This window comes from Actinia tenebrosa, unplaced genomic scaffold (genome assembly GCF_029948245.1).
Source record: "Actinia tenebrosa isolate PJP-AT-01 unplaced genomic scaffold, QUT_ActTen_1.0 PGA_scaffold2__45_contigs__length_23673736, whole genome shotgun sequence".
Lineage (NCBI taxonomy): Eukaryota > Metazoa > Cnidaria > Anthozoa > Actiniaria > Actiniidae > Actinia > Actinia tenebrosa.
Window position 1 is genome coordinate 12,419,054 of NW_028292579.1, and position 24,558 is coordinate 12,443,611.

At 36.6% G+C, this 24,558-nt stretch overlaps 1 protein-coding gene, 1 long non-coding RNA gene and 3 pseudogenes across 2 annotated transcripts; 2 read left to right on the forward strand and 3 right to left on the reverse strand.

Moving 5' to 3' along the window:
* Positions 1 to 571: 571 nt before the first annotated feature.
* Positions 572 to 1,544, forward strand: LOC116300618 (uncharacterized; annotated as a pseudogene).
* Positions 1,545 to 5,626: 4,082 nt separating this feature from the next.
* On the forward strand, positions 5,627 to 7,639 carry LOC148909268 (uncharacterized; annotated as a pseudogene).
* Positions 7,640 to 10,034: 2,395 nt separating this feature from the next.
* Positions 10,035 to 11,164, reverse strand: LOC116300619 (uncharacterized; annotated as a pseudogene).
* Positions 11,165 to 12,097: 933 nt separating this feature from the next.
* On the reverse strand, positions 12,098 to 15,731 carry LOC148909269 (uncharacterized). Its single transcript, XR_016120434.1, has 3 exons — positions 15,672 to 15,731; positions 13,875 to 13,943; positions 12,098 to 12,763 (listed from the first exon to the last, which is right to left on the reverse strand). It is a non-coding gene; the product is annotated as an uncharacterized LOC148909269 (long non-coding RNA).
* A 1,839-nt stretch (positions 15,732 to 17,570) lies between these two features.
* Positions 17,571 to 23,338, reverse strand: LOC148909270 (uncharacterized). The gene is made up of 7 exons (XM_089034064.1): positions 23,312 to 23,338; positions 23,063 to 23,149; positions 22,337 to 22,491; positions 20,728 to 20,925; positions 19,825 to 20,234; positions 19,168 to 19,226; positions 17,571 to 19,071 (listed from the first exon to the last, which is right to left on the reverse strand). The coding sequence occupies exons 1-7, from the start codon at positions 23,336 to 23,338 to the stop codon at positions 18,889 to 18,891; spliced, it is 1,119 nt and encodes a 372-aa protein (XP_088890190.1). The 3' UTR covers positions 17,571 to 18,888.
* Positions 23,339 to 24,558: the final 1,220 nt, after the last annotated feature.

Sequence of the window (24,558 nt, forward strand, 5' to 3'; positions counted from 1 at the left end):
TTTTATTTCAGGCGTTAATTGTATAATTTTACTTCAACTTGCATCTTTCCTTGATTCTTTTAATATGAATAATCCGAAGATAAAACTATGTGCGAGACTGCGCATGCACAGTGGGACCCCATGGCGTTCACAAGTGCTAGAATCCCACATGGATCATCAGCATTCCATTTCCTCATATAAAATATCAAAGTAATCTATAGTGTATAACAGCTTTGTGCCTGTTAGTGTCGTGTAACGTTCGTAATCAGATGACGTAAGACGATTGGTAATCGTTTAAATATCGATCTGCTAACATCTTAGTGAGTGAGTGAGTGAGCGAGTGAGTGACACATTTGCATATTCAGACCCCTCACAATAACTCGTTTCTACGCTTTGCGTATCCACGAGTTAAAAAAAAAGCTATAATAAAGTTTCCATTATCATTATCATTATTATTATCATTATCATTACTACTATCATTATTATTATTTTTGTCCTGGCTATTTTGTACGATTCATAAGCTTATAAACAGCACAATAAAAAATGTTTTTAACTGAATATATACTGCCTTCTTTTTGATACGTTTATAAGAATGACCCCAGAGAGATTTGAACATCTACTTGAGCTTGTTGGACCATACATTTCCAAACAGCACTGCCGTTCAAGAGAGCCAATTTCTGCACCAGAACGACTGTGTTTATGCCAGAGATATTTATCTTCTGGTGACTCTCAGAGCACACAGTCTTTCACATTCAGAATTGGAAGATCAACTGTCTCCAAAATTATCAGAGAGACATGTGATGGTATATGGCTAGCTTTGAAAGACACCTACTTAAGGTCACCCAACCAAACCCAGGAATAGGTTGATATTGCCACTGAGTTTGAGGATGAGTGGAATTTCCCAAATTGCTTAGGGGCTCTCGATGGGAAGCATATAAACATTGTGTGCCCAAGAAATGCAGACTCTTCATTTTATAATTACAAAAACTTTAACAGTACTTTCTTTCTGAATCTCTCTTTTGTTCAATGTTTGAAAGTGGACCAGAAATGCTTTACCATGTACCATTGTTGGAGATGAAATCTTTCCCCTGAAACTATGGTTGATGAAACCATACCCTGGAAAGAACCTTGATGATTCCAAAAGGATTTTCAACTATCGACTCTCAAGAGCAAGAAGAACCATAGAGAATACCTTCGGGATTCTTGCAGTCTCCTGGCAGATATACAGGAGACCTATTCATGCAGGTGTTGAGTCAATTGAAAGCATGGTAAAAGCAACTGTTTGCTTACATAATTATTTACAGCTAACAGATAATGCGCACTATGTACCCGGAGGCTTTATTGACTCAGAGAATGGAGATGGAACCATTGTGCCTGGTGACTGGAGGAAGGCTGCACAAGAGAATGGTGTTGGGGATTTGACAAACTTGTAGCAATTAGGAGGAAACAGATACAGTTTTCAAGCAGATGCAACTAGGTCAGCCTTCAAGGATTATTTCAATGGTGAGGGTGCAGTTGAATGGCAAACAAGACATGTTCAGAGCTGTGGCAATGTGCTTTCGTAATAACTAGAGTTAAAATTATTGAACACAATGATATATTTTGATAATAGTATAGCCAATGTGCAAAGCAATTTTTCAAATAAGTAATTAACAATACTTATTGTATATTAGGCTGAATCAATACATATCACACTATCTCAGTAAGAATGCCATAAAGCACTTAGTTATAGATACATATTAAGTATGATTTTAATTCTAATTAATCCCAAATATGAGATTAACTAGTAATTACTTCATAACTTTAAAAATATCTGTAAGTAGTTGCTAGCATCAAAATATTTGAAAATGTTTTTATATGAAGATGTACTAAACACAGCTATTTTTCAGACATTGAAATCATTGCCTTGCTAGCATCAAAATATTTGAAATTTTTTTATATGAAGATGTATTTGTATGTTCCATTTCTGATGTTCTTTATGAGTTCCATTCTTAAATAAAATAATGATAAAATAATGAAAAAATAGAATGTATGTTTAACATTAACAATAAAGATCCATTAAAGCAAGATAACTTAAAGATGAAAGTATGTGTTGTCATTCTGTAGAACAACATTAGAACTGGATTGTCCATTATAACTGTTATAGTCCATCTGCTGCAACGGTGTACGAGCATGTGGGAACTCTGCTTGCAAAAACAGCTGTTCGATTTGTACTCTCATCATTGCCTTGCTTCATGGAGGGAGCTTTCGCAGCCATGGGGCCAGGCTTCGACAGAACAAACCAACAGAATCCTCAGATTCCTCCTGTTTTCTTTTTTGTCCATTTTTAACATGTTCTGTAAATGATTCTGCTGTTTTTAAGATTGCTCGATCTAAGTTGTCGTTTGACAGTTTTTTGTTTGAATTCGCCCATGGTTTGGCCTTCTTTGATGCTCTGCTGGCAAGAGGAGTTAACTGTTGAGCAGTTCCAGAAGTTTCGAGCTGTGTGTTCTCTTCATCCTCAGAATGTTGTTCAGACGAATCTTCAAAATGTTCCTCTGTTATTGAAGTTTCTTCAAGTTCATTTCCTTGGTATACATCTTGCGAAGCTTGTTCAAGTTGCGAATCCGGTGTCTTCGGGTGTTTGAATGTTTGTGATTGTTGTGTGATGTGCGATGTGACTTTGCAGCCAATTAAGATTGGCAAATTCCACAGGAAGAACAGCATCTCTTTCAGATCCAGATGGAATAGTTTTCATTTTTTTAGCCATCTTCCATAGGCAGTTCTGACTTTCTTGAACTTCGCTTTAACGCTCGAAGGAGTTAGCCCCAACTTGGTTGCAACTGCCATCCAAGCGTTCATTTTCTTGTATTTGTCTTTATATCCTTTGCTGTTCCTGTTGTACAGACATTCATACTTTCGGATTTCTTCCATTAAGGCTGCACTATCATGACTTTCAGCCATATTGTGTAGAAATAACTTGAACTCAAGATCAATCTAGAATATACAGTCTTCACGCAAGGCCAATGTTTTGTTTTGTTTAGTACGTTGCTATGGCTACCAAAACTGACAGATGCGTTATGGGATACATTTTGATCACTTTTTCGCTGACATGTGTTTCCATATAATCGCTAACGATCGCTCACGATCGCTGAAAAGTGTTTCCATATAATCGTTCATGATCGCTGGCATCATTTTCAGCGATCCGGCGATCGTGAGCGATCATATGGAAACCAGGCTTTAGCATTTGTACCTCTGGCTAGGCCCTACACAGTTTTTACCCATTTGTTCAGTTATTTTAGCATTATTCTTTTGAGTCTTATGATAGAAATGTTCCTTGTAATCTTTTCTATACATTTACGATATATTCATATAATTAACTTTGGTTTTAGCTATGTTTAATTCCGAGATTTCACTCTCATTACTTGTCATTAGGATATCGCACTAAGGAATTTACTTATTCTTTTAGCCAATCATGATTCAACGATATTATCACATTGATTAAAGAGTGACAACTGTCATAGAATTATTATAAATGCAGCTAATGTAAACAGGTCAACAGAGAGTAGAATAAAGATCCCGAGGCTCATACTTTTTTACCGCAAACTCAGAAAACTTCTGAAAGACATTGACTCAATCTCAGTAACCTATGCTACCTCTGACACATTGATTGTCGGTAGAGTAGTGCTTGGTCCTTCATTTTGTAACAGCATTGCTCTCGTCATATTCATTTGCTATTATGACAACCTATTCAAACAGCAAAACAAATGATTTGAAACCTATACAGTCAAGTACGACATTAAACCACAGACAGTCACCATTAATCCATGCTGTCTCGAATGTCAAGAGCCACTTCAACCTCCTCAAGATCAAGATCAGGATGACAACGTAAACCAAAACGAAATATGTGAAATTTGCTTTTACATGTAAGCAACAGCAACTACTGAACTTTTGACATTATATAACCATATACTTTTAGACAGTTTAGCTACAATCTTCTGCAAAAACGTGCCACTTTCCCCCCTTTCCCCCTAGCAATGTTGGTCAAGGAAGTTTTCTATACTGTGAAGTGGTTGGCAGGTAAAATGCATGTGAGACAACATTGCAATGGGGGGAGAGGGGGGATGGTTCTCCAAAATACTAGGTGGCACATTTTATTTTGCAGAAGATTGTATTTGTGACCGATGAAAAGATAAGAGCATCGATTAGCTACAATGTAGAAGTACCTAGCATTAATGATGACGTTTAAGAGATAGTGTCGAAAGGTCAAGAAGCAAGTTTAAGCGTAATGAAAATACGTAGTTTTTATGCTATAATGCTACATATTTGGGTATTTCAAAGCTATATAAATACTTGAAGTTTTTCATAAGTTACACCAGTAAAGTTCTATAGATATTAGACAGAGATTTTGAGCGTAAACTCTGTTTAAAGTTTAAGCATGACTATTGACTGTAAAACGTGAGCTCTCATTTATACTTTGACGAGATTTCAAGGCCTGTCTCATCGAAAAGTTGCCAAGGAGTGCAATGTTTCAAGGACTACAGTGTCAAGAAGAGCTAACCAAAAAACAAGTTGAGAAGAATTCAGGACCAGAGAGGAGAGGTAGACCAAGAAAACGTCAACATAGAGATCTAAAATGAGCGCTTTTGAAGTTAATGGAGGCAGAGGGAAGTTTCTCTATAAAGCAATTCATGCATCAGGCCAGTGTGGATCATGTGTCAGAAAGTACAGTGTCAAGATTTCTGCACAGTGAGGCGTATTTTTACCTTCAAGCACGAAAGAAAGGGATTATGTGAAAGAAACATACTCGCATGCGATTACCATTCGCGGAAAAAACTTTTGGAGAGACCTCAAAACTTTTGGACGAGACACATAGGGCAGTTCCACGTTGTGGACATTACGTTTGGAAGCTAAATTTACTAATTGAATTCCCTCTTAAATGCCTAAAAGTGTAAGCTCAGTGTTCTTTAATGTATGCTTAGAAAGTTTAGGTGTCCCCTGACATTTTTTATGAAAAAAAAAAAAAGTATTACAAAACAAAACAACCGTCAACTCAAGTCCTTATTTTCAATTCCATTTTCCTGTGAATTGGATGGGGGTATTGAGAAGTGAATTGATTTTTCATACTTAATAAAGATGAAAGTTTACAGCTTCTTCAAAAAAAATCTTTAAAAATTGTTTTTGGTAGATTCAGTAAATAAAAACATACGTCGTGGACATTACATAAAAATCGTTGTGGACGTTACGATATTGGGACATAATCAAATAACAGTGTTTGAGTTATCATATTTAATATGAAATTATGATATCAGTGATTAGATGTGTAAGAAAATAGTTTATTACTCTTTCAGTTGTTAATAAAATATTTGATAACATTAATGCTTATTAATAATATTAGCATATAATCAGAAAAACCATATGCTTATTTGTTTTCTCTTTCAATGTTTTCAATATTTCAATAAATGTGCTTTATGTATTTATATGTTGTAGTCAGTGCTATTTTGCATGTGAGCATGCTTAATAAATACCTTACTAAGGAGCATGCTCAGTAAAGAAGGCTGCTGAACTATTTAATATTATTCCTTCTTTCAAACATCTATAAATATCACAACTTGTTGCTTTGTAAATTATCAAAACTATGGCCTAAACTAGCACTGAAAGATACGAAATGTTTAAAAAAAGGCTGAAAGAAGATGAGGAAAGATATAACATGTTTAAAAGCAAAGACCGAGAAAGAAAAAGAGCAGAAAGAAAACCCAATCCAAAAAGTGAAAGTGAAATTACTCGTCAGAAGAAATTAAATAGAGATAGTGTTCGAAAGTACAGATTATTGCAGAAGGCAAAAGCAGTCACTAGACAGAAAGCTCAGCTAGATGAAGATGAAGTGGTTTATTCCACACCACAATCCCTAGGATAGGCAGTGGGGAAAGTCAAAACTCACCTACCCAAAAGCCCAAGAAAAAGAAAAGCAGTGATAAAGAAATTGGCCTCTTCAACAGGGATTCCTCTTGCTGAAAGAAAGAAGATTTCAGATGAAGGAAACCAAAAGTTAACACCTGAAGTGATTAAGAAAGTGCAGTCATTTTATCAGCTTAACTCCATATCTAGACAAACTGCTGGAAGAAAAGAGTTTGTTGTTAGCTGGGAGGGAGGCGAAAAGCAACATTTACAGAAGCGTCATCTACTTTTCTCTTTAAAAGAAGTGCATGCTCTTTTCCTTAAGAACAACCCAACAGTAAAGATTGGTTTAAGCAATTCAGCTCTTTAAGGCCAGTGAATGTTCTTCTGTCTTCTGCAATGCCAAGAAATGTATGTTGCTGCCAATACCATGAAAACATCAAACTGCTATGTGATTGTCTTAGCAAAGAAGGCATTGAGTTTCCAAGCTATTCAAGTGCTTTTGTTAACAATTTTGTTTGCAGTCCTGATTCTGGGTGTATGCTTGGAAAATGTCCTAAATGTCCCAGCTACCTTCAGTCATTCAAGGAAAGCTCATTAGCGAAGGACACTCCCCCTGTCACTTGGTATGAGTGGGAGCGCATTGATGTATTAGTATCAGGGAAAAGCACAACATCCAAGAAATAGATAGCAAAGAAGATGATGAAGGTTTGTAAAGAAGGTACTATCAGTAATGCTTTGGCTAAACTTGAAGAGAAAATCCCCAGCTTTTTGCAACATGTTTTCATTAAAAGAAAACAGTCCCTTTACTTTGAAGAAACACTAAACAATCTGACTGAGGAAGAATGTGCCATTCAGGTTGACTTTGCTGAGAACTACAGTTGTTCTTATCAAGATGAGATCCAAACAGCTCACTGGGGCCAAGAAGAGGTTACTCTGTTTACAGTGGCTGTTTGGACCAAAGCTAAGTCCAATGCTGATAGAGTGTGTGATTCATATGTCATTGTATCAGATGATACTGATCATGACAAGAAATCTGTGACAGCATTCCTATGGCATGTAATCAACTGCTTTGTAAAAGGCAAGCACCCAAATGTCAAGCATGTATATGCATTTTCAGATGGGCCAACATCTCAGTTTAAAAACAGATACTTGGTCAACTTCTTGCACAAACTCAAGAAGATAGTAAACATTCAGTGGAACTATTTTGCAACCTCTCATGGCAAGGGTGTCGTTGATGGAATAGGTGCAACAGTAAAGCGGCTTGTTTGGAATGCAGTCATGACCAGGGCTGCACCTGTAAATCAAGATGCACATTTACAAAGTGGCTTGTACTCTCCCAATGGCAGTGGATGTTAGCCTTGTTTCCAAGAAAGAAATAGATGATATATTAAGTTCTCTATCCATGGAGAAATGGTTCTCAGAGGCACCACCAATTCATGGGATTTCTCAATTTCATTGCATTGAGCCAACAGAGAGAGGTTTTGTCAACTGTCGCCTTTATTCTTCTCAGTCATCATTTCAGAGTGAAGGACCACCAGACATATTTCCATATAACAGCGACTTAGAATCAAGCTGTTCTGGTGACATCACTAGTGAGTATGAAGACTGTAGTGAAGATGAAGAGGATGAAATAGCTTATCATAATCAAGAGGATGATCTTGATAAAGAAGAGAAAGAAAGTGATATAGTGGATAGGATAGAAAATGAAGAGGGTGGGGACTCAGAGACAGAGATGCCAGCAAAGAAGGACAATGAGAAACATCTCCACATAAAACTTTGAATCCCAGATGATCTGTCTAACCCACTTAATCAACCATCAGTGCACTATTCTCTTCCTCAATACAAAACCAATGAAGTGGAAGCAGTATTAAGCAATTGAATAAATTTCAAGGGAAGTAATCTCATAATTCCTTCAGATTTGAAGAGTTTGACAAACATTGATGCTGTAAAAGCTCGAGACAAGTGGCTGACCAATTTTATTGTTGATGACTACATGAGGTTAATTCAGTCTACTAGTCACAACACCAATGTTAAAGTAAAAGCTATTTCATGGGAGGTGTTTGAGAAGACAAAGAGCTGTAAAATTGCCAAGCACCTCCAGGATGATAAAGAATCACCTTTTCCCACATATGATCTCGTTGTTATACCTTGCAACAAGCCACGCATTGAGCATTGGTTTCTTCTTGTTGTTCTCCCAAAGAAGAAGATAGCTGCTGTTTTAGATAGCAAAACTGGTAACTTTGTAAAGCCCTCAGCTCAAACCGTGCTTGACAAGATTGGTACTGTCCTTAAAGAGTTGGACTGTGATGTACAAGATTGGAGGTTTACATGTAACACTAAAGATGAAATACCCCAGCGGACCAACGGTTACGACTGTGGTGTCTACATATGTCTGTATGCCAGATGTATAGCAGGCTTAGGGCCAATGCTTCAAAAGTCTTGTTTTCCACAATTTAGACAAGGCATGGTGTACAGTCTCCACAGGAGGATTCTGCACATGATTCCTGAGCCAGCTATCATACTAGAGCACTACTATGCTGTCGACTATCTGACCAACTACTACATTGGCAGGGCACTCGGCTTTGAAAACCAGATAGTGAAGTTCAAGTTCCTTCACAGAGTAGGAGCTGAGAGATTCGATTGGCCTAGAAGGGAAGATATAGATAATAAGCCTATTTCCTCTGTTTTCTTTGGTCCAATCACACTTGAGAATACAGGTCCTTTTGTTGTACCAATGCGACAGGACATTGAGAAAATATTCAAATCAATCAAGTAGTAACATGTCAAAGTCCTTTTAATACTACCGTAAGGAAAACCGCTGCTTTTATCCTTTTGGATATCAAAAACAAACAAACTTTATAGTTGATTGATCTTATTATGAACATTATAATGAATATGAAACATTGTTTGGTGACTATGATTATTGATAAAGGCTACAATATTTGATTGCTCTAATCTCGTTTTTGAAAACTGTTTTTGCCTGATTACAAATAGACTATTATATTTACCTTTGTTACATTTCAATTGTTTTTAGATATATATTATCTATATCATTTATATATTATACTGGTACTTTAAAAAACTTTGTAATTGTAATGGAAAATATCCTTAAATTAAGTTCCAGTACCAAGAGTTTGCTCATCTGGAACAAAGGGAAAACATTTGATTTTTGTGAATACGGTAATAACGTAATGTCCACAAAATTTCTGAATAGCCAAAAACAATATATAAACAGTATCCATTCTAAAATAATCCATTTATCAAGCTAACAGAGCACCCTCAACAACTTTGGAATGTAGCTCTTAGTTTTTTCAGAATTTAAACTTAAAGGTCCAAATGTTGTGGACATTACGTAATGTCCACAACAGAAATTAAATCACATATTTGGAAGAAGGGATCAAGTAGTTTTGTGAGTTTTCATTGCCACCTGAAAGATAGAGTTGAAGGTTATGTTTTGATGGAAAAATGCAAAACATGATCTTTTAAACATTCATTCTATTGCATGTCAAAAAGCATATCGGAAATGTTCAAATTTAGGTGTTTGGGGAAACATAAATTTTGATGGCCGCTAACAGAGTGGGTGTGGTCAGAACTGATTATATTTCATAAATTTCAAAGAATATAGTTATTAAGCTTTCAAATTATATCACATTTCCCAAGATATTATTTATATTAAAAAATGCCTTTTTTCCAATGTCTCATATGGAATTGCCCAGTGCACACAAACCGTACCCCCCTAATGAGGTAGTGTATAGATATCGTACGAAACAACGGTTCATCATCTGTACTTAACGAGGTAAAACCACTTGAATTATGCTTGCAATAATCACAATCAATCTTAATGTTCATAGCTCCTTGGCGTATAAACAATGTTGTGGCATACTTTTATCGCCAGGTATTAACTGTTGATAAAAAACCGTTGTTCACTATTGTGAACCGTTAGTGTTTAAAGTAATATATATTCTCTAATTAATATTCTATTCTAGCGATACACCATAGTTAATTGTTTCTAAATCGGAACTCTTAAATGGATATGTTCTATAATTGCATGAAATTGTTGATCTCCAGCTATGAAATATTTATCCACAGTGACATAACTTGAAATTTTAAACCACAGTTCGTTATTTCAAAGTTTGTGATGGTGAATCGTTCCGTGATGAATGCGTTTATGGTAATTAGGCATTGGAAATTATGAGTTCGGCAAAACAATGCAGGCACGATGGTGTGTCAACTCGTTCTTCCAAGGGAATTTGAGAAAATAAACTTAAAGTATCCCAACAGACCCTCATCTCCATCTCCCCTTCATCGACCACTCCTCCCTTGACAAAGTTAAAATGCTCTTTGGAGGTGCAGAATATGGGGGAGTCTCAGTCAAAGACTATGTCCTCTGAGTCTTAGGTGCTGGAAAATGTACCGTCCACCCTTCTAAAAGTAATAACAAATTGTGCCATGATATAATCTGTGCGGACCATCTAAAGTCATTTAAGAATATTACTTCACTTGATTCTACTCCAAGCCAAGCAAAACTGCTCGTCACGGGGTTACTAAACGTAGTATACAGGACAGTCAGGGGATTCAAGAGGAAAGTCTTGCCACAATTTGATGGGCCCTTCACAAGAATATTACGATACTTTGCCCTTCCATTTTCAAGTAGACATCGAACTGCACCGCAGAATTCTTGAACATTTATTCTATTGCGATCAAGTATGTTTAGTGCCAATAGAAGCCAATTGTTGTGACACCCATCAACACAAACGCCACTCAATGCATTATTTAGCAACTCTATTCGAGACAGACAAGATCTTTTAAGCTTCTCCTCTGCATTCTTCATATCCCAACCAACACGGATTGCTTCACCAACTGCTTTACTACCTCTGTTTGCAATAAATTGTGCCAGTTCTATTTTTCCTTCTTATTTTTCCTTATTAGCTAGTGCTAACAGTTCTAATCGAGTCTTTATTCCTTTCTTGACAGCTATTTCTGACACCTCAAAAATACTTAGTTGTGCTTTGCGACCTTTTTTCTTTGTCATTTTTCTTTGTCACTCTTGTAGATTGTGGAGCTGTAATTTCTGGATGCCCTTGTGATTCTATAAACTGTGAATCATCTTTCCTTGTATAACTCCACGCTGTATAGTAGTTACTATGTCAGTTCAAGAAGTTGACTTTGATTCCATATTCCTGCTGGATATAATTTCTTACTCTAAGCCATCTACGACAATTTTGCAGATGGACAGCCATGTTATAGTGACTTCCTGAGCTTACATAGAGCTCTCTGCTACACACCCAGTGTATAATATTCGCATTTCTACCAACTGTAGGATCACAGTTCTCGAATGCATCCATTATAATGTTTGCGAAAACCTCACGTGTTGGAACTTTTACGAGGTCGGCCTGACTATAAGTAATAAGTATACACTTCGCACCTGACGAGTATTCATCTATTTATCTTTTGTCGGAGATTCAGTTATACTGATAGTACCCTTAGACTATAGATTCTTAGACCACACAAATTCTTATTCATCAGTCCTGACTGACTCACAACAAACCTGTTGAGCTCTCCGATCTCCTGTAGATTGTTTACAATAACTAACCATTGAAATCGACATACAAAATTGTTTAACCAGACATTGTGTTCCTAATCACAATTGATTACACGATTTCAAGTGTTGATAGGCCCTCATAAAGATACTTTTTACTTGAAACCCTAAATATATATTATTTCTTCATATAAAAAAAATATTTTCCATTTTCCGTAAAACATAATCAATAGTTAAACAATTCATTTATATAAAACATATATGATGATACCCAATGTAAATGATTTCTCACTCCAAACATATGATTTTACTAACCAAATGATCTGTCTGAACTACGCATTCCAAACATGCCATTAAAATATAATCTTCTGCAAAAATAATGTGCCACTTTCCCCCTTTTTCCCCTAGCAATGTTGGTCAAGGAAGTTTTCTACACTGTGAAGCGGATGGCTGGTAAAATGCATGGATGGTTCTCCAAAATACTAGGTAGCACATTTAATTTTGGAGAAAATTGTAGTATAGCTGGTTTTATTAAACACATTTATCCTTGTATATTACAATTTTCTTATTAAGATTATTCAACAAAAAAACATACAAAAAACATCTTAAAAAAGAAAGAGACACAGATATACATGTAAGAGCTTTATCATAGGTTCAACAATGTTTTTAGTTATATATATACCTATATATATTCTCAAATCATATCTATCACTAACATGCTAGTTTCAATTTTTTTCCTTTCGTACCTTATCCTCGCAGGAGCTCAAAACTCAGGAGGGAGGTATGTTATGAGAGAGAAAAATAAATATTTTTACAGATGAACTATATGTAAGCGAGACATCAGTCTCCATATTACCACTACTCATCTTATGAAAACAAAATAAAAATTATCATTCTTCGGTCCGTTAACTATACAAAATACCAATATAATATTTCAGCACGAGTACCATCATGCACAAGTTTAGATATTGGTATACATTGAAATCTCAAGCGAACCTCTTAGCTCCTCCCATTAGCATTTGTACCTCTGATTATGCCCTACACAGTTTTTACCCCTTTGCTCAGTTATTTTAGGATTATTCCTAAGAGTCTTACAATAGAAATATTCCTTGCAATCTTATGTAGTTGGGTTGCCTGTATTAATATTTCCCATCATGCTTGTGTGGTCCTGTGTGACCTCCATGTTTTTCTTAGAGTAAAGTCTTGTTATCCATTGTCTTTGGATTTATTCATCTATTAAGCTGATTACATGGTGTCAGAACTGTTGTAATTGCACTTCCATCTAGGAAAAGATCGACCTGAGTTTGATGCTTGCTCTTTGGATCTCTGTCGTGCTTTCAAGTTCTCTTTAGCCAATTATCGTGCCTATTGTTTGATTGAAGATTACTGTGACTTATTGAAAATCATGGATATTGGTGACTACTCAATAGCAGCTAAACAGCCTAAAGCCCTAGTGGTACTCAGACAAGCCTTCCCTCAGGCTGAGTGGGATGTATTAACGACAACAATTAATGCTTAAATTCCTTTTGCCAAAAAGCTTCACCCTGCCAAGTGGCTGACTGGGTTAACTCAGTACTATTTAGGAAGGGAGCCAATCAACCAGAGCACCCAAAATTTCCTAATAATGTTAGAACAAGATACTGAAATGAACATTCAAGCCTGGCACACCATGGTAAGCTTTTAGTCCAAAAATTAATTTTGGCTTTAAAGGGTTAAATAAATTATTTATCCAAAACGAGATTACATCTTTTATACTTAGTACATTAAACCATCAATAAGATATTACAAAAATATATCTTCCAGTTTCTTCTTGAGGTCTTCTTACATGCAGGAAACATGGTGAGAGCACTCGCCTCCCACCAATGCCACCCAGGTTCGAGTCCCATCTGGATGCCTCTATGTTCTAGAACTGGCTTTGGGGTTCGAATCAAATCTCAAAAATAATGCTTAATGCAAAAAAGAAAGATACAAAATGCGTATTTTGCTTGTGTCTTCAATTCAAGCAGTCAGTTGTAAATTCCCTATTTGTAGTGAGATTTAAAATTGTAAATGAAAAAAATATGAAATATAGTTTCCATTATTATTACTATAACACATTCTTATTGCACATTTTTATTTATTACACACAATTATTATGCACATAATTATTATGATTTCAATACATATACAACTTTAATGCATACATAATTTTTTGCAATAATCAAAGGATGAGTGAGTGGGTGAGTGGATGGATAGGTGGGTGGGTGTGTGCGTGGGTGGGTGTGTGCGTGGGTGTGTGCGTGGGTGGGTGTGTGCGTGTGTGCGTGGGTGGGTGTGTGCGTGGGTGGGTGTGTGCGTGGGTGGGTGTGTGCGTGGGTGGGTGTGTGCGTGGGTGGGTGTGTGCGTGGGTGGGTGTGTGCGTGGGTGGGTGAGTGGGTGGTGTATGGACAGATGCATGAGTGGGTGTATGGATGAGTCAATGGATGGATGGACCTACCTCCACTGCAGGTATCCCACATAGCTGTAGAATATTCCTGTTCTCGTACCATAACATTACCACATTTTCCTGTTGAATATCAAATCTCTTATGAGTAAACCGAATGCAATACAGACAAATTTAATTATATTTCTCAGATGTATGTGTAAATAAAAGTTAATTGCCTTATAAGTATATAAGTTAAAAACAGAACAGTTTTTTTACAATTATATATAAAGAAGTCGTCTTAAACATGACATGAATGGAAATCTATTATGACTATAGAATTTCCAAGAATTTTAATACTACCTAACAACAAATTTTAATATCATAATATCCATTTTCCTCTCGTTTAATGCACCTATCAGTGGCTTCCCTGTGGGGTCCACCCCTGGGCTGACCAGGGAAATTGGTGGGAGAATATAGAAGGATTGGATCCAGTTATTCCCCCTGGGGTTGGGAAAATTTGCGACATTGGTTTCGTGGCTAAAAACTGTGGGGGATTGTGATCAAATTATTTTCATTGCAGGGGTTACCAGAGGGATTGATTTTACTCTCTAGGTAAAGAAATAGCTCCTGATTTTAAAAATTTTGAGACCACGGATGTTTTTGGTCGGGCTGGGTTACCTGTGTTATTCGACAATACCCAGATGCCTCTCTGCTCGTCAAGATGGCTGACTAGGTGAGAGAATTCCACTGTGAAGTATGTTTTTTGACATTCTTTGTTGTTTCATAGATACGAATTCGAATGCAACTTGATTTTTTTTTACTTTTAAATGTGAATTCTACACTTCATGAGAGTTTTTTTCAATCTTTTCAATGAAAAACTACCTGAAATATCGAGCAAACTGCACAGGTTACGCGTTGAGTTCAGTTTTCAAAATACAATAACAATAATTTCAACCAAAATGAGGGAGATTGTAGATTTGAATGCCTCGACCAGGGGACATTGAAAGAACAACTTCCCTACCCCTGGGAAAAATGATCAACATTGTTTATGAATTTTTACAATCTCCCTAGTCAGCCCGGGGGTCGACCCCACGGGGAAGCCGCTGATAGGTGCATAAGTCCTGTGTCCCAATAGGCTATTGAATAACTTTTCCGTACCACCCCCCATCCCCCAATTGAGGATCTAAGTTTAAGACATGAAGATCCCTGTAGAATTCCCTGCTGTTCATGACTTACCCCTGAAGATTACAGGTGAAATGGGGTCCTCAACCCACCACGGAACACACAAAAAACCCACACAAAACAACGCTGACCCCCGAAGAATTCCTGCACAAAAACACCCCCGAACCCTGAAGAAGGACGGTAGACAAAACAGGGGATAAGATAAAGTGAGTTTGGAAATCACGGAAAACCCTAATATCAAGAACGAAAAACTCTAATTTTATTTTTCTTGATTGTTAGACAAAACACTTTGTACTGAAAAATGCAACAATTGTTTGCAAGATAAAGCGAGTTGAAAACCGACACTTTCAAAACGACTGGTCGAGACAAACGCTTCTTGTACGATAAAAATCGTTCGTTTCGGTTAAATGAAAGCCTCAAAGATGATCAGACTACTCGAATCAAGTGAAAAAACTAATAATTTCCTTTTTTAGATTATTAGACAACAGTTTCTACTAAAAAATTCAGTGTTTTGCGTGTGACCTTCATCGCGTGGTGTGCCAGCATTTTAAACTCATTTTGTGCAAACAAATTCACGTCTTAATCAGCGAAATTCCAGTGAATATGTTAAAACTATACGTTTAAAGAATACTAAAACATATTAAGATAGTCATTACGCAGATTTTCATGTGTTTATAGCTTTCTTACCGTTTAAAAAACGATGAATAACTGTACATTCTAAACTCCTCTTTCCCCATCTCGTACGCCTCTTGAAACTGTGAACATGAAGACCGAAGAGCATGCCGAGTCACGTGGTGTAGAAGGGCGCGGCGCGTGGGGATTACATTCCAAATCTATTCCAAATACCGTTTTACTTCGTAAACGCCGTAGAAAAGGCCGGATGGAACGCCAAAGAAAGTAAAGGCCGGATGGAACGTAGGCTAATTGCAGTCCAGTGATAAACGGATGCGACGGAGACTACAAGTTCACAGGCTGCGATAAGATCAGAGGGCTGCGAAACTTACGTAAGAAATCTCACTTATATCCGATCTCGATAAAATTCCTGACATATTTGGCTTTTAAGAAGCTTGGAAAATACAAAACAAATAGGAAGGAAAAATCTAAATTGTTTCTGTGTGTAATCATGCATTGCAGGCTTGAAATCTACAGATAAGGAGACCGGTTCTCTCAGGGGCGGCGGAATCGGGGGGGCCTGGGGGGCATGTGCCCGCCCACAATTTTTTTTTGGGGTGGCCTGGCCCCACAAAATTTTTTGGGGGGAGCCTGGCCCCCCCAAAAAATATTGGTTTTTAGTCATTGTTTTACAGAAAAAATGGGCTGCTTAAAGGGGAGGGTCGTTCAACATGCTTGAGCTCATACAGTTGTTGGTTCACAGTATGAACAGATAAGAAAAATTAGGGCTATATTTGGTTGAAATAACCACAAGAACAAAGCATATCGAATGTATTACAGTATAAGCTGTGAAGTACTATTTAAAATAGATTATTATATTTAAACAGTAAAAAGAACATATCTGACGATGAAAACATTTCGAGTTTATAGCAATTTTTTTATTAAAAGCTCACTTTATTTAAAACTATAATACAGTGTATTGCAAGAACTAGATATATCATTTACACAAGAGGGGAGGGCCATGGCATTTTATGCTAAGCCCAAAGGGAGGGTAAGGAAATTTCATTCCCGTTGCTTGGATGGGTCACCCCATTTCCAACCCCAAATTCAAAATTCCCACATCCACTCCCCCCTGCTAATTTCTGACAAGTCCCTCACTGTCTTTCAAGCCACAGGATAGTAGCCTGGCTGCAACACAGGAAGCCCAAGCTGGAATGATTTACAAATTGAGAATCTTCCTTGCAAATTTGTAAAAGAAATTCAGAGCTTTTGACAGCCAGTGATTCTTCTGTTGGAGGGGGGAGGGAGGGGAAGTGGGGGTCAGTAACTGGGGCAGAGAAATGTGGGGTAAAGCAAGTAAAAAGAAGATGGGAAGGTCTTTGAGTTGCAAAAAATTTAAAAAGAACTACATACACTCATAAACATGATATTTTAAAGTCTAAATGTTAATGGTCATGTCAAAGGGTTTTTTCTGCATTGCGACATCAAGGAAACTGAGGAAACCAAGGAAACCCAAAAATATGAAATATATTATTTTAATGTATTTGAAACCATACGTTTTAAGTAATTGTCAACTTGTTATTAAAGAGACTTTTACATCCCATGTATGTCCCATTTACCTCCCATTTACATCCCATTTACTTCCCTTTCATCTTTATCTGATAAACTTTCATAGGCAGGTCATGACTGTTCGAATTCTAGATGATATGGAATTACCTATGTCATGCCGTTTGAAAGGAAAAAGCTTGAGAAAAATTAATTTGCGGTGAGATTTGAACCTAAGCCAAAAATTTAAAAAGAATATTCAATTCCACTGTGCCATACCCCCCGGAGACATCCACAGAGCTGGGGCGTCGTATGAACCTCGGACCTGATGGCAATTAAATCCTTCTGCCCTTGAGTGTACGAATAACGCAAGAAAATGTTCTAGCCTAAAAAACCGGCTCACTGTGTCAAAATCAATAATATCTGTAATGTTCTATAATATTATATTTTAATATTTAATAGCAAACTAATCTACAGTAGTTTGGGTTCATTGGAATCGATAGCATAAATCCCAAATGTGTGCCTTTTGCAACCTGAAACTGACAAATTATGTCAATTAACTTTAGATAGGGTTTAAACCAGGGGTCTTGCAAGGTGGGTGCACAGGAAAGGAAAATGAAACTGTATAAACTAACAGCCGTCTTGAGAAATGGTCTAACATTCTAAGGATTTGCAGAACCAAAATAAAGGGGGTTAATTTTTGAGAGTGTAACTAACCTAGAATATTATTTGCAGAAGCAAAAAAAAAAAAAAACCATAATCCCCCAAGAATGGATGGATGATAAAAAAAACTTACATTTTGGACATGGAAAAAAAGTAGAAAAAAATAATGAATGGGTCATTGGACCTTCAGCTTTTTTGAGAAGGGGTGCAAGTACACCCCATGTACCCCTTGGTTACTGCCCTGTTATGTGAAATCACATATTCTCACAATGGAATGTTCATGTTTACATGTAACAGACACCCATTTGTGAACAAAAGCATGCAATAACAGGTCACACATTTAAGGATTTATTAACTAGACAATAATTGGCATATTCTACTGCATCTTGAACTAGATAAACCTTTCTGATATGACAGCCATGTTTGCTGGAACAATAGATTTTTTGCACATTTTGCCATTCATTAAGATGGTGCTTCAGGATGAGTTTGCACAGACAGAAAAAAGGCTTTAATTCTCATGAATTAATAATTAATAATAATTTAATAATAAACATGGCTGCAGTGTGACAAAGGTCCATTATCTGAAGCAATCCAAAGCATTACCAATTATTCACACTACTATACCAGTGTCTGACTTCCCATTTGTCAACTGACACATCTTCCACAGAAGGTCAGTAAGTTGACCATAGACAACCATGTAATTCCATTTGAAGTATATCTCTATAAGCCAGTCCACAAAGTCAATTAATGTACATTTCATTTATAGTCATACTTTTGCACTCCATCAGCATTTTTACCCCCTTCCATAGGTATTTGTAATCTGTGTTCTTGATATTTTTCTTATTACTAGAGCATTTGTCACATTCAATACATCTATTAGGTCCGTTAATCCATATATTGATATGCAGCTGTATACTGGGACTGATATAATTATCTTTAGTTATCATTTTTCAATTTGATTCCATCTATATGCATGGTTAATGTTTATTATTAACAAAAACATTGGGGTCCAATCAGGTGCAGATATAGGTACAAATTTAGCATACTGTCCAACTCCCGGACACGCCCCTTTGCTGTTTTGTCTTTAGTTTGCTGGTATTCCGTCATTGTGATGTGGTACTAGTGATGTAAAGAAAGATGATACAAAACTCATTGCTATTCTGAATGCTGAAGGGCCGGGTGGTGGAGGTGGTGGTTGCTGTATGTTTTCTCCATCATTTGCTTCTGTACCTTCTTCTGTATCTCCTCTGCCTTCAGCATTGTCACCCTGAGAATAAAAAAAACCAGCATAAAATGTATGTCTAGGTGTAGAAGGTCAGAATGCAACTTGCAACTAACAATCTGAAAAGAAAGTCTACATTACCTCTTCCTGTCTCGGTTGTTGAGGCTCTTGGTTTGGTTGTGCCAGTGGGTGGTTTTCTGCTGAAAAAAGAGAATTCAACTATAGTGTTATAATTTCATTTAACTATACCAGCATAGTATTTCATCAATTCAATAAATTCCAATCATAATTCCTCCATATCATAGCTCTTCTTTAAATTGTAAGGGGTGCATTGTCCCAAGAAACATTGCCCTGTGTAAAACTAATGAACAATCTTCAATGACTATCATCAAAATTTATTATGCTTATCAATCAACCATCAGCTGTTGGATGGTTGACCATGCCTATCAAACTCTTACTCTGGCATTAGGTAAAATACACTTTTTTTCTTTTGATTGTTTCTTTCGTTTCCTTACCCACCTTGTTCTCATTGGTTTCTTTTGTCTTATTCTATCATATAAACACTCCTTTCTTCCACTTCTCTCTCTTTTACTCCAACGAAGGACTAGTGTCCGAAACATCAGTTTTTTCATCTTTTCACGATGTAAGAATTACCCTTTTATCATTACACTTTTACCAGGTGTTTCCTATTTTTGCAGCTCACTGAGGACTAATGGTAAGAACAACAGAGGGGTAGACCTAAGATCTTAGGTCAAAGCTGCTGCAAATAAATACTTGTAAATCTAAGTTAAACCATACCAGGAGGGTTTCTATTCCTGAGTAGCCACTGGAATACTCCCCATTGGTACATATAGATTACCATCACAGACAGAATTAGCATCAAAAAACGTCCAGTTGAGGAATAAAACCACACTATACTCAAAAGAATAGTAATACGACACAGAGTATAAATCTTGTCCAACCAATCATTGTTCAGGTTTTCTTCCTCTTCATCATCATCACCAATACCACCTTGGGCATTCATCCTCACTTCTTGGTTTCTTGGTTGTGGTGGTTGTTGAGCTTGAGGTGCATTTTGTGCCTGTGGGGGTGGTGGTGGGGGTGTTTGTGGAGGTACCTGTTGATGGGGTACCTGTGCTGCCGGGTGCATATTGACTCCTGGCATCATGGGTCCTTGGTAGGGCCAGAAAGGCATTGGAGGCATTGGCCTGTTTAATGCAATCAAAAAGCCATATAGTCAGTAGAATGCTTGGATGATGGTATTCTGTATTTATATTACAAGACCATGATTGTATAAACAAGATATCCATAACATAAGGAACAGAGTTCCTAAAGGTTGTGGGACTTTAATTCACCATCTATACCTTGCCCATTACTAAAAGTTCGCAGTACAGTAGGTCAGTGGTTGTTTAACAATTATTCGCCAAAAGTGAAGTGAATATCAGGGAACATTTACCGAGACTGTGAGATAAATATTCTCCGATATTCACTTAGGCTGAGGCAAATAATTGTTTTAATATAAATACACAAGTGATTCTTTCAAAAAAAAGAAGATAAAAGACATTTTTTCGGGTAACAGCAACAAAGCTGTTACCGGATTTTTTTGAAAGGAGGTCATACCCCCTACCCCCCCCCCCCCCCCCCCCACCAGGGTTGTGTAGGACTATATATAATAATATAACTTGATAGATTGCAACTTACATGTTGAGTGGCATATTCATGAAAGGAGGCTGCATCTGTCTAGCAGCAACAGCCATTTGTTGTTGATGCTGCTGAAACATCTGCTGATACTGCTGCTGCATGTTGTGCATGTGCTGCATCCACTGTTGATGGTTTGGTGGCGATAATGGAGGATACATCTGTCCTTGAAATGAATTCATGTTCCACATCTGGGGAGGACTAAAATACCATCATAACAGTTTAGCCAATCATGATGAATTGTTGATTTAGAATGGGACTTTTTAACATGGCAGCCATGTTGGTTTGAAAAATAGATCACATTTAGGTACCAGGTACTGTACTTGAGAATACATTTATGAGGTTTTTATTCTCATGAAAATATACATGGCCACCATGTGATAGAGGTCCATATGCACATACTTAATGACCATGACTTACATAAGCCTTTTCATAGTTTAAGAATCGATTCCACTGCGCATGCGATTTTATCCCGAATTTCTCACCTTTTGTTTAATTAAGAACAAAAGAAGGTTTAGACAAAAGAAAGTTAGAAATTCGGGATAAATTTGCATGCGCAGTGGAGTCGATTCTTAAACTATGAAAAGGCTTATTGTTGTATGTGTCCTTCTACAAAGAGTTCCGACAACTGCATATCATTTGCGGGGTATTCTAAAATTGCCCCTTATGGTGCTTATCAGGACAGAGTAAGTTTTGGTGTACATCAATCAAAGCATTTAAATGGCATTCCATAGGCACATGCCCTTAAAAACATTTGTGCTTTCTGATAATGTTATTGGAAACACTTTGACTGGCATCCACCAAAACCCTATTTTAATGATTTCAGTTGGTATATGGACATCCTTTTATTAACCATTGTTTGTGTCATCATGAAGTCAGCAAATGTAATATGAACTTAACCAATAATGACTAGCGGTTACTAGTTTGGACTACATTGGTGCTGTATACAACAAGTGAATAAGAAGGAAACACTGTTGTTTGTATATATACTAATGTTTCAGACGTTATTCCATCATCAGAGTAAAAGATGAAGGACTAGTATTTTGAAACTTTAGTATAGTTTAGAAGAAGCTTTGTTACACAGTGTTTAAGTTCATTCTTATTCACTTCACATGGACTTACAAGTCAAAGCCAAGAGAATAAACAAACAGTGTAACTGAGGTTAGTTAAACCAGTTAGACAAGAGAACCAATTAAAATGTAGAATGAAAACAATGCATTTCAACTTTGGAAAGTGGAACCAATCAGAAAGCTAGACTGCACAAGAATGGTAATTTGATCCTGATGGGTTACAAGTAAACAACTAGATAGCCATCATCATTTTCTCGTGGGAATAAAAAGATATGTTGAAAATTGTAATGTATTGTTTTTATTCTACAATTTGATTGGTTTTTGCTGTCTAAGTGCCCTCTATTATAGTAGTCACACTGTAACAGTTTTAACTGCGTTTGAGACAGCTTTTCAGAGCCAGTACCTTTGTTTATATAACAACATGCTGACCTTGAGATTATTTAGAGCAGACATCCTCATCATACTTGCTTGAGTAAGTTATAAGGATAAAACTTTGTCAATTCAATAAACTAATTGTGAATATTCTTAGAATACAAGCTTACCTTGGATTATTCGTAAAAGGAGATGGTGTCGGTGTGTTGTGTCCTCTATATCTGACACCATCTGTAGTTGGTTGCGTTGTTGTTTGGGTTGAGGGAGATTGCATTTCTCTACTTGGGGAAATTATTGTTGGGTTGGATGTAGTTGTGTTTGTTTCCTTGAATAGAGAAATAAAATATGAGAAAAAATTCAACTAGATCCTGGATTACAAATTCCAATTTTTGAAACTAAAATCCTGCCTTGTTTCATACTCAACACGTCACCATCACTTCACCAATATGCCATCACTTGGCAGACTGTTGGTGGAGTGATGGCTGTGTGTCGGGCAAACGGTGGCAGTGCATCACCCCTTCACATTGAAATGTCTTGCTTACCGCTTTTTTTATAAACATGCAAACTATAAAGATCAAATACAGAACTGGTTTTATCAGGGTTGTTAGCGGAAGTCTGTATTTGTACATAGATTTCACATGTTTATGAAAATTAAGGCCATGCATAAAAAATGCAAATAAATTAATGCAAGGGGTCTATTGACCATGATAAAGTGCCAAACCATATATATCTGTGAAAAACTATAGAAACTCAACACACTACTTCTTTGTTTTCTATTGTTTCATTGTTGCTATTTTGTACTAATTATTGAGTTAGTACTATTTCACAGATATATGTTTGCGCTCTAGCAAATACCAAGTAATGAATTAATGATTCTGTATTCTGATGTACAGTACCTGTGAAGATGATGGGTTGGATGATATGTTTTCAGTGCTTGATGGAGGGCAGACTAAGTGAACTGTGTGGAATTTACCATCTTGATGCTGAATGAAAAAAGATATTTACAAGTAAACATCACAATCATAAAGAAGGTTTAAATAGTGGCTTGCCAGATAATATTCAGCCAAAATAAGAACTTGTCCATGTTAAGCTTTGTGGAGGGCCAAATCCCTCTTGACTTAATGGGAGGGTCACAAATTTCTTACTGAGTGAAAGAGGGAGGGCTGGACCATTTTTTTAAAAGTTTACTAATAACCCCTGCCCTCCCCCAATAAAAAAAGGTACCTTCCCTAATGACAACTTCCATTTTTGTTCTACTGAAAAAAAAACTTTAGCATAATTTTAGGACATGAATCTAGAGTTTCACGTGCTGTGATTGGTCAAAGACCGGTGATTCTGAGACCATAATAACTGCTCTTATAGTACACTCAACAAAATACTCAAGTCTGATTGGTCAAGAGGAGTACAGTTATAGCGTTAATTGTACTCCAAAGTAGTACCAAATTAAGTCGCTATGGCAACAAGGCCAAAACAATGTCAAAACAATTATCATTTTCTATCATTTTATACTTAAAAAACATAAATAAAATTTAAAGCCGTAAGAACTAATCTTATAAAATCGGCCGCCAAATAGACAAAGATGAACGACGTTGCTTCGAATTTTTTACTGAAATTTTGTTGAGTGAACTATAAACAAAAAATCACACAATCTTCTCGTATAATTTGGAATTAATAGACACTCGTAATGTTTTGATGTATGACCATATCCTCAGTTATATATGATAGGTGATAAGAGACAGAACTAGCTGAGTTTAAAGATATGACATATAGCAGGCCTGATTTTTTTTTTTTTTTTTTTTTTTTTTTTTTTTTAATGTGATAGATGTAGAATAAACCCTATGTATGGGATGACTATACAGTCAAGCAAGTGTTTACAACTTTACATCATATCCTAAAAACAATTTTTCTTGTCCTTGTGAAGGGCAATTCTCTATAGAGTAATAACGTCCAATTTTACGTAAGACGTATGCCAAGAGGCCATACCCCAGAGTGTCTATTATTGCAACAAATGTAAAAGCTCTCTCTATATTATTGAATCGTGAAAAAAATTAGTAAACAGGTTAAGTGCAAAGAACACATATTATTTTAAGGCAAAAATATTTTACTATCAAAACATAAGGAAAATAAAAGAGGCTACCCGTTAGTGAATTATCGCATGTTTTATAAACCAAAACAACCGACATTCCATTATTTAATAGCTTGGTAACTGACAACACGTCCGGATAGGTTTTTGATGTTCGCTTGTATGTAGACACCATCAACGCAATAAATGGAATAATGAATAATGAAGGAATTTTGTTGTCTGGCTCAAAAACAAAAGTTAAAAGTTTTTTGTAATTCAATTATCATATCGTTATTAGAATAAGTTTACGTCATTATTAACGCAGCGAAC

What these genes read in the sequence shown, in the direction of transcription:
- LOC148909270 (XM_089034064.1), bottom strand. Translation starts at nt 23,338, where the DNA reads ATGGTCCAGCCCTCCCTCTTTCACTCA. An exon ending in AGCCCTCCCTCTTTCACTCA is followed by an intron (nt 23,150 to 23,311) that starts GTAAGAAATTTG and finishes TTTTTCATTCAG; the next exon opens with CATCAAGATGGTAAATTCCA. An exon ending in AACAACCGAGACAGGAAGAG is followed by an intron (nt 19,072 to 19,167) that starts GTAATGTAGACT and finishes TTTTATTCTCAG; the next exon opens with GGTGACAATGCTGAAGGCAG.